Raw genomic sequence first — 18,332 nt, forward strand, 5'->3', positions numbered from 1 at the left:
AATTTCACAAAATAAATAATTACTCCAAACTTTTGAATGGTACTGTACATTAAAGTAGTTAAAGATCCATTATATAATTTGCAACCAATGCCACCAACTTTATAATACAGGATAACAAAATAGACAACTTTTTGTTGAGGCTGTGCATCCAATCAAACTAGATGTTTGATGCTAGTTCACCTGTCACTTTTTTGAAGCTAGTCACATTGTTAATTTTCCTATTTAGCATGTAATGTTAATCATTTTGCATATTATTGGGCCAGTGCAGTTCATGGCAATATCAACACTTAAATGTTTCTAAAATAAAACAATGTGGTTACTGTGTTGGATTTTCACCTTTGAAAATATGGGCCCTGAAGCAAAACCAGTTAGGCACTTGTTTAGTTAAATAACTTCACAATTTGTTAGTCAGAAAAGAACTGAAAAAAGTAAAACGCAACGGTGAGAACAAAATGTTCTATAACCTTCAGCCCGTTTAGTGACTGGTGACATCAATGTCGTGCATCATATCACACCACGACATTTGCATAACCTCAAAAGTCTCTGAAACAGTAAATGGAGTCAACTGTCAAATGCTAGACATCTATAGAACAGACAAGAAATTAAATGATAAAAACACCAAAGACACAAAGACTTAGATTTTTTTCTAAAACAATTTTATTTATCTTTAAAAAAAAAAAAAAAAGAAGAAAAAAAAAAAGACCAATACAGATCAAGCTTTTTTGGAACACACTGGTTAATCTCAATTTCAACATTGTGGTAACAATGACCGTAAATCAATACTATACAATTTCAAAAAGAAAAGAAAAAACTGTATTCACAAAATGAAAAAAAATTCTGAGAACAGGGACTGCAGACAGAGGACTATCATGGTAATGTGAAACACGGAAGTTTGTGGCCTTTAGCTAGAGGTTAAAAAAAAAGCATAAAACATAGAACATAGAAAATGGGAGACAAAATGAAAAAAGCCCCAGATAAGTTACCTTCAAAGAGCTTTTTTTTTTTTTTTTTTTTTTTTTTTTTTAATCGAAGTTGAGTGTGTAGGTTTAGAGGGACATTTGCAAATTCATAATTTCGATTCTCGATTCTTAGATTTTAAAAATCACAAGCAGTAAAAGTTTGAAAAGAATTGGCATGTGAAGTTTAAATATTCACCTCAAATCACAATCTAGTTGCTTGGCGTAATAACCTTATCATTTGAGAACTATGTGCCAAGTCGTTGGGGAAATCATGGTGTAGGACAATTGTGCGTATAGACGAGGCAGAAAAAAAGCATTACCATTTTCCCTGAAAGCCTTACATTAAAGACCTTCAAACTTATTTCTAGTCAAGAAACTCAAAATGGTGAAGTTAACAGTACTGTCTGCTTAAACACATAACTAATTTTAAGGCAATCAGGCCTAGTTAAAACAAGGAGTCAAGCGAGTTCAAAATAAATGAATGAAATTGACAAATAAACAAAAAAACAAAAAAAAAAACAAACAATAATTACTGATGTCACACTGATGTTTATTTATGCAAAACATCAAATGCATTTGCCAAGTGAGAAGAGAGCAAAAGACAAAAGCAATACTGACGTCACTGATAATAAAGCCGGAAATACTGTTGCTAGCTGTGAATGTCAAGCTGGTCGGCTCCCCTGACTTTGTTGCAAGATGTATGTTTCAGAGAATGTGGCACAAACTATAACGTTGGGTACTAGTCGAACTGAGTTGATCCATCTATGTAAACACTATTAAGGATTTTCTGATACAGAAAAAAATACTGTTGACAAGGAATGAGAGGGAGTTATGTCTTTTTTCTCCCCATCATTCCAGAGGATCAAATCAATACGCTTTCGATTATGGGAAAAATATCACAAAATAAACCTCTATATTTTGATTGGGAACCTGCAGTATTGTGTTGTCGTGACATTGACCAATCAGTTGCAGTTATTTCAAACGTCATGGTTTATTCATTAATGTTTGCTCAAGTTCAGATATATAATCACCATTAATGTAGACAGAAGCAGCACTAATGTCCTCCAGGCTCTGCCCAAGAGAAAATCAGCTCCAAGTGAAAAAGACTAATAAAATACTCTCTCTTTAATTTTACCAGCGGCTGATAAAGAAATATGTAATAAAGTACTTTTTCCTCACTTCTTCTGTAAAACTGAAGCCACCTTTCTTGGCATTTTGACACTTAAAATATCATCTTAGATACATACAAAAAGACTTTAAGCAATAAAAACAAGTTTATATTATGGGTAGCAACATGTAAAATAAAATCACAACTCTGCAGAGAAGACGGAAAATACAGAATTTGCATAGCAGATTAGAATACAACTGAGAAGGAACTGCGTTTTTTGGTACAATATGGTGTCATCACGTAGCTTTTGATGCTATCTGTATGTACAGCATGAAGTCCGTTTCAGTTCCTTTCTTGCCAGTCCAAGCAGAAATGGATTTTAGAGTCTGTCACTATAATGCTTGCCAAGGAAATGCCAAGCATCTCATTCGCTTCTCGTCGCGCTGTTACTTTCAGGCGAGACGTGTCATATCAAAGTTTATGTAGGAGTCTCTTACAGGAAAACTAGTAGATACTCGAAAGTGCCATCTTGCTACATTTGATCAGCTGATTCCATGGTCTGTTCGTGAAAGTTTAACACCAACATGTTGAACATCCCGATAGCTTTCAGATACTGTGAGTTTTGGTCACATCACATTCTCTCGTACACACGCAAACACACACATACACACAAAAGGGGACCTGAACTGAGCAGGTAAGGGGGTAGAAGAGGTAAAAAAAAAGATCACTCTAGAGGTTCAATCAATGTTCCACATTCCAGCAGCGGGTAAAGCTTTGAAATGAACAAGCACCATTTGGAAAAGGCCTCCAAAGTCCTCCATTTTGGGAGAGTGAGTTTAACTTTAGCAGTTTCTGCTCAATAAAGAAAACTACATTCAGACTGGCAAAAAGTCTCAGTGGCTGAAATGTTCGTTTTGGGTTTTGCTTTCTTGTCTTTCTGACATGGTCGTTTCAAGGCAAAAAGCAGCCCTCAGTAGCAGCCTTACTGGAGGCATCTCCATTTGAAGGGGAGGCCCTTCCTCAACTCCCGTGTTTATAACGAGTCCCAAAGGTGTATTCATGAGTCCTCACCGCCTCTGGTGTGCGTAGACTGGGTATGCTAACGTGACATTCAAAGAGTCATTGTGCTGAACCAGGGATGTGTGCTGGTAGTGCAAGACCAGTTCTTTGAGAGAGCTGTAAAGGTTGTAGGGCTCAGCAAAGCCATATCCTGTGGGTGTCTTGTTGATGACGCAGTGCTTGACCTCACCATCCACACTGCGAGAAGACAAAGAGATGGTTTTAGTCATCATTGCCTTTTACAATTTCCCATTTCAACACGCACTCTCAGAGTCTAGTCTTATTCAATGAATTGCAAAGAATGTCAAAAGATGTCCGCAACCAACATAGGAACTCTCCAATAATTGAGTAAAAAAAAAGGCCCAACATCAAACGAGCACAAAAAAAGTGATACATACACAACACTGCAGGCATAACATCCAGCTTTGCTGCTGTCCCTGACCAGGAATGTTCCATCTCTCTTGCCCCGCAGAAGGGCCTCGGCCTGGTTGCGGTTAATGTTACCCAGCTTCCAGGAGCGTTCGTCATGGTGTGGCAAATCCTCATCGTCTTCCACCATTGAGTACTGACTGTAGCAAAGAAGTGAAGTTTTCAATTTTGAAAACAGGAAGACTTTAAAAATCAGGCAGCTATAATGTGATGAGAATACTCACTCGTCCTGGTTTTCGTTTTTGATTCCCAACCATTCGTTGAGTTTCTTCTGTCTGACCCCTTTCTGTGTCAACCACCTGTACAGCAACAGAAATCATTATGTTTACTCCATGTAGTCATTTCTAAATGCAAGATTGTGTCCTGTGTGTTAAATTTGAAGTACAGAACCTATGGATGAGCTACTTACATGAGGTACTGATCCCTGGTCTTTCTGAGCTGGATGAGGTCAGGCTTAATGCTGTTCATCCGCTTGTCGATCTCTCTGTAGTCCGCCGCCTGCTTCTTCAGATCTTCCTCGAGACGTCGTTTGCTGTCCACAATTTCACTGATGCGCGATTTTAACTTCTCATAGTTGACCATGATCCTGCAATGAAACATTGCAGAGATGTTGAATTAATCTTCTGAAATGTTCTCAAAGACTATTTTGGAGGTTTTTAGCTTCAGGACTCACCTTTGGATTTCCTTCTCATTGCCTTCTCTTCTAAACTTCTCAATATATTCTTTGCTGTATCGTTCTTGCGTCTGGCACTGCTCTTCAAATATTTTTATGGTCTCATTAAAAGCTTCAATAGCAGTCCTTTTCATTTGTATTTCCTAGTGAGCAGACAAAAACATCAGAATGTAAGCACTTTAATCGAGCTCTGTGATTGCTTTACTGAAATACATATAGTCAGTCATCATTTATTATAAATATATTTAGGAAGAGCAAACCTGTGATGTTCTAGTGTATTCCTCGTAGAGTCGATCATACTCTCTGTTCTTTTCTTGGAACTGCTGGTGGTATTCGTGCAACTTTTTCCCAACAGCTTCAATGTTGTCCTCCTTTACCACTTGATCCTATAAATACAAAAAAAATTTCCAATAAAATGATTCCATTATAAACGAGATGATCAAATTAAAGTTCTGCAGGAGGACACTCCATATCCCATTACCTGTTGGTGCTTAGACACAGGATACAGTAGTTTCACATCTAGTTTGGGGTTGTATTGGGCAAGAGACTCGTGCCGATAGTGGTTGATCAACTCAACCACAGAGTTGAAAGTCAGGGGGTCTGAGAAGCCATACTTCCCATCACGGTGGAAGATTTTGATTAGCTTGTTGTTACCTCCCTTCCTGTTTGGCCAAAAAAAAAAAAAGAAGAATTTAGTGCAATCCTTAAAGTTGGAAGTCAGATTCAACGTAAGCACCCTATATATATATATATATATATATATATATATAATATATATATATATATATATAAAAAATGAATTCAGACGCACACTTCAAAGGAGAACATACCTCAGCGTGAGCGTGTAATCCCCATGCATTTTAGTAGAGGCATCTCGGACCAAAAACGTACCATCAGCAGTGTCTCTAAGCTTTTCGTTGACCTCCTCCCTGCAACAGAAAGAGGTTCAAACTTTTCATGAAGCAAAATTAATAAGAACAATAATAAAAAAAAGCATTATCTTGCCAAATACTAGGTTTGATGAGTACTTGCCTGGAGATGTCCCCCCAGTACCATTCAGCGTCTTGCAGAGCCATGTTGTTGTTCATACCGTTGTTAGTGACAGACGTTGGTTTGGGTGGCTTGGGAGGTAGTGCTGTAAAGGGAAAAGAGAGACTGGTTGAGAACCAAACTGCTTATGAACTAGCAGCACTCAAGGTCATTTACATACATGTCCTGACATATTGGTGGTTTCAATATGAAATAACTGTACAACCTAAGAATGCTAATCTATGCAGAGAAAGGAAAAACCCCCAAAACATCCTTTTATCTGTCAAGTTAGTGATGCAGGTTTCCTTTCAATGCGACAGTCACGTTTTAAAAGCATGCAACGGCTACTGCAGTTTTCCAGATCTCTTGCCTCCTCCCCTCCCATTCTTTTCCATTTCATTAAATGCAGCTGAGCACATGCCTCTTGAGCGCTCAGCAGGGAGTCGGATTCTTGACTCAGGGAGAACGCATTTCATTGCCCCTTCCAAAAAAAAACCTAATTTCAATCACCATTTCCTGATCTGTCCAGCATTACACTGCATAAGCTATTCGTGAGATGCACCAATCACACAAGATATACAAAATGGGCTTTCATTTTGGATTTAATATGAGTTATTTGATGCATCCTTTGACTTTTACAACAAGTGCTTAAGAACAGAATTAGCACTGTTTCTAGAAGCAATGACATTGGACCGCAGACATATACCCACTAATGGGATTTTCAAAGCAATGCAATATGCACATTCATGCAAGAATCCCTAACCATTAAGAACATGTTGCTTCGCTGGATAGAGGCAGAGGTTGCATCTGATTGGCTGCTGGGCCGTGTGACGGGAAGCAGCGGGGGCAGTGCAGTCTCCGTGGAGCATGAGGCAGAGCTGAAGCGGTGGGCTATTTTTATCTTCCAACCAACCCCCCCTCCCCACCACCACCACCACCTCCTCATGCACACTCACTGTCTCTTCTTTTGTTCACTTCAGTCACTATCGTCGCTAAGCATTTTCTGCCTAGTGCAATCACAGAGTATAAAACTCACAAAGATATGAAACCAGACACAAGAAGCTAACCAACAAATCATCCCATGCATTGTAGTACCTAAAGCAGATGCGTCCTCTAGCACATACACAATATTTCACAATGACTAACGTATCTGTCACCATAAGAATACATCAATGGAATACATCAATGGCAAAATGTTAAACCTATTTTTAAACCAACAAATGCATCCAAGACCTTGGACAGAGCTGTCACCCATCAAATAAAGAATGACACGTTTGTAATGCACCAACTTCAACAGTTACCTGGCGGGTCTATTTCTATATAAAACAGCAGGTCTGATCCAGATCCTGATCCAGAGTCAAGTCTTGGACTCTCTAAATCCGCCATGCCTAGTGGTGTATTGCATATCTGGAAGGATATGCATGCAGTTTCTTTGCAAACCTCCTCTGAACGGATACTATGAATCCAGGTTCTTCTCGCTCATCGGTTTGAGAACAATTTTTGAAAAGCCTCGGAGAGTGGGGTCAGTGAAAGCCATTACATCACTTACCCCAGCCAATGGTGCTGCAGGACTGTTGCTGGCCACTCCTGCCTCATCACCTGCCTCTATTTCTTCCAAGTACTGAGTGCAATGATGTCATTGCAACAGTGCTTTGTCCATTCAAAAGTCGACAATGAAAAGTGCATTAAAAGCAAGATGTATCTACTCCAACGTATGTGATCCAACAATATCCTTTATCCGTGTGGAATGTTCTCCAAGCCGTTTTAATGCTGCCAAACAGAGGGAGGTAAATCACAGACAAGGTGCACTGCAGCACAGCATCTTTCGAATGAGGAAAGGAACTGAAGCTTTACTCTCTTTTTCTGTCACCCCCTCCCTTCCTGTATCTGTGATGCAGCTTTGCTAAGCTCCGCCTCACTCTGAGCATTAGCGATCAGCACGGCCTGTCTCCTGGTAGGCAGACAAAATCGCTGCTGCAGCGGCACGTAGGCAGTCCCTACGTCAAAGACAAGGCCAGGTCAGGAGGCAGACACGGCTTGCAAATACTTCTTATAATCCCACATGCGACTCACAGAAGACTGTAGGGGGGTAGAGATCAGCTATTCGTGCTTGAGAGGGTATCTGAAATAGCCGCAATTCTCAGTAGGGTTAAAACGGTCACAGGAACGTGGGCTATTGTCATGCTTGGCACTCTAATGACAGGTCAGAAAGGCTCTTCAGCTGGGGTGCTTAACAGTTATGTAGTAAGTCAAGTGTAACTGACCACCACTGGGACATCAATAGATAAGGAAGAAAATTAAAACTTTTAAATTTAAATTTAAGTGGACTCTTTGCCATTGAAAGATATTCTATACTCTAACTTTTATTGGAGCTGATGAATAATGCAACACACCTCGCATGCTCAGACATGCCGGTGTCAGTCAAACAGGTTAACCCACTTTTTGTAGCAGGTCGCACTTGGAGTGCTAGTCTTGATACACACGAGTATCAAGTACACACTCGTACAGGAGAGTAGCACTGATATACAAGCCTGTCAGAGCTTTAGTGGAAGAGCTAGAACAGGACAAAAAAAATAGGACCTCTGAAAAGAACCACTATCATGCGCTATGAAAAACCAGGTAACTCCCTGAAGTGATGACATGCTGCTTTACTTTGATACATTTTCCATTTACCTAACTGCTTTTGACAAAAGTAACCCAATCATTACACCAAACTTCCTGAGACACCAAAACCACACACTTACATTGCAAGTTGTGCATGTTCAGCAAAAGTCAAGCAGCCTTTTTTTCAGCAAGTCTGTCCGGTAAACATTTCTTCTGATTTTGGTAAATCCAAAAGACAGTCCTCCAGTAGTCTTGAAAAATGTTCACACTTGACTGGTGTAGGAGTCTAAAAATCACAGCGGCAGTCTTAAGAAATCCAGCAAAATCCGAGTTGAGAAAGAAAAGTTGGTGCGACAGGTTGAGTCCGAAGAACTAAAGCAGGTCTGAGAGGGGTGGAGAATGACGCCTGCTCCGGGACGGCTGAGTAAATGATTGCTGGGGTCGTGCTGCTGCTAGCCGACACTCTCTCTCTCTCTCTCTCTCTCTCTGCTCATTCACTCTCTCTGGCTCCAAGGGTTCAGTCTCATGATTAACTCACTCAGGTTCAAATATTTGCTGAGCTGTGCACCCTTATGTTTTGGGAGGGGAATGTGGCACAGGCAGGGGGGGGCTGGGGGGTGGAGTAAAGTCTTCGGAAGTGAATCGTTGCGAGTGTGTGTTAGAATGCATGCAAGACAGAACAGCCACCACTGCAAGCTAACAAGAGAGCTCTGTGGAGCAGACCACACTTTAAGCCAACCCAATCCAAGTGGGCCTTTTGCTACCTGCTTAAATTAGCCATCTAGTAACTAGGAACATGTGCACACACAAATCCACAGGCTCAAATTAACACACTTCATGTATGGGCAGGTTGGTAAGGCAAAAAGTAGAAGTAAAAGGTGGCACTTGTGTGACCCATGTTTGTGTAAAAGCTTGTACAGGAGGTACAGGAAGAAACTGGGCTGCCCGAGCAATAAGGAGGCAAGTGTGCTTTTGAGTCTGGACTCGTCTCGCCCAACCCAGCCTCCTGCAGGTGCAAATTACTGACAGCTGAGCTTGCTCCATGCCAGGGCAAGGTATAAATAGGCCCTAACAGGTAATAAAACATTTAAACGGTCACACAGCCAGACTTGGGAGAGAGAAAGACGGATAAAGACAGGGAGAGAGACTTTACTAGTGCTATAAAAGCCCAACTAGACAACTGGTCTGTGTTCAGGGCAGCATTCACACACAAATACACACAGCAGAAGTGTCTATCCCATCTCTAAATGAACCTGACCAACAAAAGCAAGGGAGTGGAACACAGATTTTTCGAAAGAGTACTCCCAGTCATTAAACATTCATATCAGAGCATATTGCTGCTAAGACTGCATACTGCTGAAGTGAAAAGGCTACTTCATATTAGAGATTATGAATATCAATGCGGTCTTCTGCATAGAATGCATCAGATCCCTTTTCAATACATTTTAGCCATTCTTTGGAGTAGTGTGTGCTTTTTGATCTGTTGTAAAAGTGTGAACGTCCGTTGGAGCTGTGGCCTAGTGGCTAGCACTTATTAAGCCAAGGTGTCTCATGTGGCAAACCCAGGTGCAAGCCCATTACACAAATTTCAACTCCAATTACCTTTCTCTATCTTCTCCCCGTTGATGCCTGCCCCTTCATCTACTCCTCCACTGCATCATTAATTGTGCATGTGTGACCATGGTGCTTATTTGGACAACACTGGTTTGAATCCAATTTGCCGGATCACTATCATATTGCTTACACTGTATGCAAAGCCTTAGAACAATGTTTCTCAACATTTTGACTCGAAGATTCACCTTTGTCTAAAGACAATATTCAAATATGACATCTGTTTAATGTTGTACTTTTTTTTCTTCTTTTTTTTTCTCTACAGCAACAATTAAGATTTTTAAGATAACTAAATTTAAATAATTTGGTTGGGTTGGTTAAGAACTCTTTGAAAGGCATTGCTTTAGAGTGTTTTTTTTTGTTATAGTGTATTTACCTGGAGCTGCCTGACCGTCACTCCATTCGCTGGTAACCAAGACTTCAACTATCCTGATGTGTGCCTCTGGGCTGGGCTCACAGCTGGGAAGGGAAATAGAAAGATCAGTTTTTGCTAGCAGGCAACAACGTGATTCATTAGCATATGTGCCAGGATGTACCTGGTGGGCTGATGTCTGAAGAGTGTTGGACTGAAGATCTCAGCCAGGGCACGAGCACTGAGCAGGTTAGCCGCTGAGGCCTGGCAAACACGGGAGAAGTGGCGAAGCAAGCTCTGCAGGGTCAGCCAGTACTGTGGAGGAAGTGCAGAGGAGCTGGCCACCAGCCGCAGGTGATGTGCACATTCGTCTGTACCCTGCACTTCTGAAGAGACAGACAGAGGAGTGTAAAACAAGGGCTTTCTAATACCCACCTACATGTACGTAAAGTGGTGTCATGTGATACATATTTAAAGTGAGCTAAACATACCAATAATCAGTGAGGACATATGCAAAAAAAAAAAAAAAAAAAGTGGAAAATTGCACTCGGTGTGCACTTAACCGCACAAGATCTTAAGCGAGACAATGACAGAGTGTGTAAGGTACACTGAGAGGTGATTGGTTGACAGCGTTGATGTCGCAGATAAGTTTTCAGGTTTGCTTTAGGCCTATTAACCACAGATATCCTGTTTCCAGCCACGTGACTACACTACCCAAAAGAGAAGTGCAAAGCAAAAAAAAAAAAAAAAAAAAAAACACCACTGTTCTCTCTCAAATTGGGTACATGCTAATTTACACTGCCAAAAATTTGTTCTGCACATGTACAGAATGTTCAGTCACACAGCGAGGGCAGATAAAATCAATGGCCAATAAAACACCTGGAATACTTTTCGTAGTTGAATTGGCTGGGGTTAGTAGACAAAATCAGATAAGTGTTGGAACATGTGTACTCATAAAAGTATGGGCTGTGAAGATACAACCACACAATCTTGATAGATCAGTCTGCACTGCTGCTTTTAGAAGGTCATGGGACTGTGACTCCTTTTTACTTTACTACAATTGTAAGAGGCTCATCATCTGGCTAACACACATCTTGAGAACAATAGCACCACCCTGTGGCTCTTATAATGAAATTAGATCAATAAAAAATGGTCTGATTATTCTAAGCATCATTTGGTATTAAGGCCCTTAAGTTTGGTTTAAAGGACCATAGGAGTTGTGTGCTACACCAGAAACTGTAGATTGAGCCGGATCACTCAAAAAAAAAAAAAAAAAAAAAAAAAATGAACTGGATATATCGTAACTCTGAACATAACATAAAAGAAAGTCACACATTTAACTGAAATATTCAACAGTCCTTATTCTAAAATGTGCATTATCTGAACCAGCCTGATTAAAATGCTTTGAATACACATTTTAGTTTGATTTGAGCTAAAGCAGCACACTTTATGATATTGTTATAGTGAGATTTTATGTTATCAAAATCTAATCCTGTAACACAGAAGCTGTACTTGCATAGCTAGAACATAGCCTAGGGACGTAACTAGCATCAGGGGATTTCAAAGTGGGGTCCGTGACCTATAGGGTACGCAAAATAATTTGCTTCACTGTTTTTCCGGACTACATATTCCAAAGTGACTTATAGAATGTATTTAACGTCAATTAAACAAAATGTAGCCACTTAAAAAGGCGGCATTCAAGATTTCTATCGATACATTTCTCATGTCTGACAAGTAGGCAGTATTCACAGAGTTTTGGTTTATTTTTTGACGTGCTTCAGGAAGAAGTGCACAGAGACAAAGACGGCAAGCACAGCGTGTCTGTTTTCTTTATTTTACAAAAGTACAATGTTTTTCTGTTATTTTGAACAAACACAAATAGAAATAGAATGTTTAGAATTGTTTCCGCTGATATAATCCAAGTGATCACGGTAGCGCCTCATATGCGCACACACACAACATATCAATTCTAACATTGTTAACTTAGTTATGTGGTTCAGTTTAATTTGTCTGTTGGGTAGGCTGTGCTGGTCAGCATGAGCATCGTTCTGCTGCGGTGTTATTCCAAACATTTTTCGCGTATATGAATGCTGTTTTAATGGATATTGGGACACAAGGAAGTACAAAGCCTTTACATAAATAATAGTTTAGTAGTTAACAGTAATAGTAATAACAGTTTACTAACGATTCATTCATGGAAACTCTTCATGATGAATGAGAGGTACATGAGCCTATCGCAGGATTTATTTTAATTTTACGCTTTAAATAAGTTTGTTATAGCTTTGCATTTGAAATAAATGTTTGTAATAAATGGCACTATAATTTATTTATTTTCTACATCTATTTTTAATTTTTGTTCTGTTCTGAATAAGCTACCATTAAAGTTATAGGATTTGGAATGAGGAGAAGTAAAGCATGTGTATAGTTTTATGTTTGTTAATGTTTCATTTTATTTGCCAATATATTACTGGTATTTCTGAGAGTAATAATTAAATGCGACTTACACACCAATGCGACATTTGTTTTTTTTCTCTTTCAACAACGTAAGTTTGACCTGGTGTGACTTATTTTCCAGAAAATATGGCAAATAATAAAATTGTGCTGTATTATTAAAAAGTGCATATACAATGGGTCCGTTTGCCCCAATAAAACAAGCATATTATGTTCATTACTCTCAACCACATTAACTTTAGCCACTGTTATAATTATGAGGGGGTCCTTGGAAATTTCTCTCCCTGTAAGGGATCCCTGCTTCCAAAAAGTTTGAAAAGCCCAGTCTAAGATGAATGCTGAATGAACCGATTTAAAAAAAAAAAAAAAAGACTTAAGCAACAGCATTTCATAGCAATTTAAACATTAGCTTAAGAGCAAACTGAGAAATGGAAACTCATCCCAGTGTAAATCCAATGATTCACATGGCAGTATTAATATGGATTAATACTATATCATAGAAATCCCATGAGAGTTTTAGGGCTGTTGACCTAATGCTGATGTGCAGTAATCCTATGGAAACTCACCTTGAGCGATGCGCATCATCTCTGTGTAGACCATAGAAGGGATGACAGGCTGAGGTAGATCTTGAAGATACCTCCTCAGACCATCACACAACATCTGAAGGTCCATCTGCTCAAGATCCACTGAGGCAGGGTCTAATTCAAAGAACACAAACATCAGTGAGACAGGAAAGAATGAAACTAGCACTATATACTAACCAGGCAAAAAGAGACAAGCAATAAACCTTTTCAAATTTCTTTTCTAACCAGATTCACATGACAGCCGTTCATTTTCTATTTCTAGTATCACATTGAAAATATGATTGGTGCTCAATTTTACAATGCTAGGTTGTTCTGGGGTGGTTGCCAGGGTGTTGATATGTGATTTCTAAAATAATTCTGAGTGGTTGAGAAATTGTCTGAGACGAGATGTGACTTTTAATACTTTGGGTGGAGTTTTTGAAAAATTGGTACAATAGGAATATCCAGGCATGCTGTTTAAGGCTGTGATTTTGTTGCATTTCACACACAGCATGGACAGAAAAGAATTTGTCATATTGCACCAGTTTACAACTGTTAACGGTGCCAACAGCTAATGGAATGTGTCACTTACCACTATCAAAGCATTGTCTGACATCCAGCCCTCCTCCAGCAGTGAAGTTTCTGTAGAGAGTAGGGTTGTCTAGACCTGTACAGAGTTTATATGCGAGTTAATAGAGGTAGAAAATGCAATAATTATGACTCGCGTTTACAAATGACAAAGAAATATGCGTGATGGATTCACCTTTCCTCTCAATGGCCTCAAGGACCTTGAGCAGCATGGGCGGTGCCATCTCTGGTGGAGCGAACTGCTCTGTCAGGTCTAACAGAGTGCTTAAGCCTTAAGGAAAGAAAGTTAAACAATCATAAAAAAGCCACCAGGTACCTTTGAGCAACACTACTAGCTTTTCATTAAGCACCAAACACCATCATTTCAAAGCCTCTAAAAAAAACAAAAACTTTACACCATGACCCACTCCACAGTCATAGGACGCTTAGATCAATAGTCGTCTTCATGTATTTATGTGGTGCAGCAAGGAGCACATTTGGACAGCACATCTAAGTGTGTTTAAGGCTGGTGCTGACCGGTAGGATATGATTAAGTGTGCAGTGGAGGTGGACGAAAAGGATAAAATAAACAGACCATAATATGCAGCCTCTGGTGCTGGGTGGAGGGTTACTGAGATCTACAAGTCCAGGTGCGGGCATGAAAGGGCTGCGGGACTGGCTTGTGCTTTATTTGGATTCGGTGCACAGCATTTTAAAATGCTTGATTTCTAAAAGACTTGACTGTTAGCAGCGTCCGAGGCCACAGATCCAAACAGCATATTATGAATGGATTCCCTTTACAGAGTTTTTTTTATAGAGGTATCAAGAAGATCTTTACAGTTTGCAGAGTTTCTTAGAAGGAATGACTCAAACTAAAAGTTTGGAAGCTGTCTAAATAGAAAAACCAACCACACATAAGGAAATGGGTTTTGAAGCAATTAGAAATAATAGTCTTGTTTAGTCCCAAGGCTCTAGGACTTTTTTTTTTGCCAGCCTGGGAGATAAGCAAAGAAAGTAGTATTGCTCATATCACACCCCTTCTCTTGAACTCAACTTTGAAAGGCAACAGCCATCTGGAGTCCATTACTGGCAAAGCAAAATCGAGCATAAGGAGTTATTCATTTTCTGAGAACTGTTGAACTCGAGGCAGGGGGAGCGAATGACAGATTCCTCATATAGAAATTTGGAAAGTAGTGCCACTTTGGTACGCCGCGCTGAGGGGTAACCTTGTGCCCAGACAGACACCTTATCCAGCCTGCTACTTCTTAGAATCCAGATTCAAAGCGCTGGGCTAATTTTACCTTAGCTCGAAATGTTCCGGCCAAAAGTGACAAATATGGTTCTTGAATTTAATGGATTCTTAGCATTTCCCACAAGTTTGGTGAATTAGCTTAATTAGCTTAAGTCATTATGATGTCTTGAAGTTATAACTAGCTCAGTTTAAGTCACACTATAGTGGTTTGTAATTACAAAAGTAAATAAATTAAGTCATAATGCAAACCCAATTTCATCGTAGATCTGTATATTCCAAGAGCCTTGTGTTTATTTACAAGCATTGGATGGGCATTTCCACAGTGGATGCAGGGCTGAGAGGAGGGGAGAGATTGGGTTGCTTCTAAGTAACTCAGGGTGACTTGATACCACTGGCCTTCCATGGGGGTAGATTGAATGACATTTAGGATTGATGATAGAATAGTCCAAATGTTTTGGTTCAAGGTTCCACTATGTCCCTGAGACACCATCTCTAGGATCTTGAGTAACTAAAGAACTAGACTTAAAGTTCCTAGGTGTTCGACCATGCAAGATACACCCCAATGGGAGGTTGTGTACAGGTCCAAGTTCAGAGCCCATCCTAAAGTTTCACCCAGACTCTGTTCTTCAGTGTAAGTCAGGCTGTCTAAACACTCTCCTCAACAAGCTGCGTGACGTTAAGTACAAGCAAGCAACGTTAAGAAATAGGGGTGGGAGACAGAAAAAAAAAAAAAAAAAAAAGATTCATCGATGCATCGTGATTCTGTCTTCAATGATTCTGGATCGATTCTGAGAATCCACAAGTGACTTTGTGCGACTATTTAAGTGTTTAAACTTAGCCTACTTGCATCTCAAAATGCCTTTATGACGAGAAATTAACAAACAGTTGTTCCTCTTTATTATTTATTAGATTATTTGCTTTTATGTTTTGAAGCGGTTTATAGCCTATATTTAAAAATCGTAATTTTTTTTTCAAACTAGTAATTATTTAAAAAGTACTTATAATTACATAGACTATGTATTATATACATAAAAAAAATACGTTTACGAAACAAATTAATTAATTAGAAAAAAAGTGGATCAAGAATCGTTTTGGAATCGGATCATGACTCCCAGAATCGAATCGGATAGTGAGGTGCCTAAAGATTCCCACCCCGTGATGCCACGCAATATTACACTCATGCCAAGCTCATCGACCCATGGCGAGTAGCAATAGTGGTAACTTAGTGAGTGTTATTGTGAACAATGCTCTAGAAAGATCCACATTAAAACACCTTCTGTTTCAAACTACTAGGCTTAATTTATCCAAGCTGTGCAGTTGAGATCACGCAATCTACCAGGCAATGGAAACAATTAAAGATGTATTCATGGTCAAGTCCAAGTGCAGTAAGACTTTATGGGTAAAGGGTAAACATTAGCTATATTGGTGTGTGAAGAAGAAAAAAAAAAAAAAAAAAAAACCTTAAAATGCCCCTAGTTCTCTACAAGGAACAGAAACATGCAGAAAGTGGCCCAGCTCAGATTGAGACAGCCAATCAGGGACTGCAGATTCTGGTTACCGTAGCAACACTTGGAAGAGGAAGAAAGGGTACATGTGCAAGTCTGAACATGTGTAGGGTCTGAATGTGTCGGTTCTTCTTTTTTTTTTTTTTTTCTTTCTCCAATGCCATAGGATGCAAGGAATGGGACCACAGGTTAAGAAGGGGAAAGCTCCGTCTGGGTTTTGTGGAACAATCTCAGTATGTCTGAAGCACAGAGTAAGATCAGAGGAGTTGCATATAGTGCTATAGATAGTTTCCTCAGCAGTTAATTTTAGGGGTCTACTTGTGTATCTAGCATTTCCATCACTGACTAGTTGTTCTTTGAAATATCATTCTAGCAATCAGTTTCATTTTGGTGAACTATCCCTTTAAAACTAAAAAGGAGTTGCTATTAACACATTCTTTGAAACATTATTAAACAAGTTCATGTCTCCTATAAATCATGTTTATGTAATCAGTTGTATACATTAAATCTTCAGTAATATGCAATGAAAGAAAGAGGCTACCAAAATTGTTATTAAATTGCCTAAATGAAGAAAATTCAGAGTCGCCCCCTATTGGTTAAAAAGTATAACACCTCAAATCAACAGAAGACAAAAAGGCACTGCTTTAGTGATGATTTGAAACATCTACTGTAATGGCAATTTGAGATTTTACAGTGATGAAACATTCAATGTAAAAACAGAGTGACAACGTCTCTCCCGGGGCAGTGTGTAAAAAATGCTTGACCTCAGATAGCACACAACAAACAATTACAGCACACAACATATCCGAGGCTACTAATCCAGGGTTACATGGAGAAATATTGCCGTGACACAGATGGCTTATTTCCGTGTTTTCAATCTTCATGCCCTGAAATAGCATGAATTCATTGTGATTTCCAGTTGCTTTAAGAGCTTAAATCTTGAAACAATCTCAAACTCCAGAAATGAAAATCCTTTTATTTCTTTTAATGAGTGTTTGTTTAGTTTGCATGCAGGGTTTACCTGTTCAGTGCTTGTTCACTGATGGCAAATCAATATTATATCATCAACACAACACACTCCTGCTGGGAATAATGAAATCAACTAAAGGTCTAATGGGCATTTCACAGCACAAGCTTGAGTGGTGCGTGAGCAGCGTGCACATTTTTTTTGTTGTTGTTGTTAACAAATGGGTGTGTTGTTCACACTAGGAGCAATGCGTGAGCGTCAAGCAGGAAGCGTTGCATGAGCGGTAGTGAAGCAAAGGTTTTGGTGCCGAGACTATTTTTGCTCATTAAAATGACAGCACACTTTTGATGGACAAAATATGACTTGACAAAAAAGCTCAAGCTTGCAGTGTGAAATGGCCGTAAGATCAGATCTTAGACAGTGTCTACATGGTACGCGACCGGTCTAGACTCTAGAAAAGGATGGGCATCTTTGGTCATGGAGGGCCACTGTCCTGCAGAGTTTAGCTCCAACCCTGATAAAAACTCACCTGCCTGTAGCTTTCTAGTAATCCTGAAGACATTGATAACAAACAAACAAGCTAATCAATGCCTTCAGGATTACTAGAAAGCTACAGACAGGTACGTTTTTAATAGTTTTCACTATATTGTAACATAGAACTGTAACAAGACCCTATACTATAACAAGAACTGTCCTTCGGATGAGGCGTTAAACTGAGATTGTGACTCTCTGTGGTCATTAAAAATCCCATAGCACTTCTCGTAAAAGAGTAGGGGTGTAACCCCGGTGTCCTGGCCTCCACTGGCACTTACCAATCATGGCCTTCTAATGATCCCCATACACTGAATTGTCTCTATCACTCTTTTCCCTCTCCACCTATGTGGTGTGTGCGGTGAGCGCACTGGCACCGTCGCATCATCCAAGTGGATGCTGCACACAGGTGGTAGTTGAGAAGAGACCCCCGATATGATTGTGAAGCGCTTTGGGTGTACAGTAGTACATAAGTGCTGTGTCATTCATTCATTCATTCATTCATTCATTCATCCATTCATTCATTCATCCATCCATTCATCCATCCATTCATTATGGGTTCTATTTGCTTTTGTCATGCCGCTTGCATCTGGTGTAGAAACAGTGATATGTTCCATAATAGTTGTATCATTTTGATACATTTGGATCAGTTCTGTGAAACACTGATGTCCA

The 18,332-nt window shown here is 39.6% G+C and overlaps 1 protein-coding gene across 4 annotated transcripts in view; it reads right to left on the minus strand.

Moving 5' to 3' along the window:
- Window positions 1-708: 708 nt before the first annotated feature.
- pik3r1 (phosphoinositide-3-kinase, regulatory subunit 1 (alpha)) overlaps window positions 709-18,332 on the minus strand; it is a 28,141-nt gene continuing 10,517 nt past the window's right edge. The window contains exons 3-16 of one of the 4 annotated variants that reach the window (XM_067408439.1): window positions 13,602-13,697; window positions 13,431-13,505; window positions 12,842-12,973; window positions 10,009-10,210; window positions 9,849-9,931; window positions 5,261-5,363; window positions 5,059-5,157; window positions 4,710-4,890; window positions 4,489-4,614; window positions 4,229-4,371; window positions 3,965-4,141; window positions 3,780-3,854; window positions 3,525-3,695; window positions 709-3,324 (exon numbers count right to left, since the gene is read on the minus strand). In XM_067408439.1, the coding sequence (XP_067264540.1) occupies window positions 3,135-3,324; window positions 3,525-3,695; window positions 3,780-3,854; window positions 3,965-4,141; window positions 4,229-4,371; window positions 4,489-4,614; window positions 4,710-4,890; window positions 5,059-5,157; window positions 5,261-5,363; window positions 9,849-9,931; window positions 10,009-10,210; window positions 12,842-12,973; window positions 13,431-13,505; window positions 13,602-13,697 (1,853 nt within the window). In that variant the 3' untranslated portion in view covers window positions 709-3,134. Of the gene's footprint in view, window positions 3,325-3,524; window positions 3,696-3,779; window positions 3,855-3,964; window positions 4,142-4,228; window positions 4,372-4,488; window positions 4,615-4,709; window positions 4,891-5,058; window positions 5,158-5,260; window positions 5,364-6,558; window positions 6,778-6,806; window positions 7,837-8,001; window positions 8,417-9,848; window positions 9,932-10,008; window positions 10,211-12,841; window positions 12,974-13,430; window positions 13,506-13,601; window positions 13,698-18,332 lie in introns of those variants that run through there. The other 3 variants (XM_067408441.1, XM_067408443.1, XM_067408440.1) reach the window with 3 other exon arrangements.

This window comes from Chanodichthys erythropterus, chromosome 13 (assembly GCF_024489055.1).
Source record: "Chanodichthys erythropterus isolate Z2021 chromosome 13, ASM2448905v1, whole genome shotgun sequence".
Lineage (NCBI taxonomy): Eukaryota > Metazoa > Chordata > Actinopteri > Cypriniformes > Xenocyprididae > Chanodichthys > Chanodichthys erythropterus.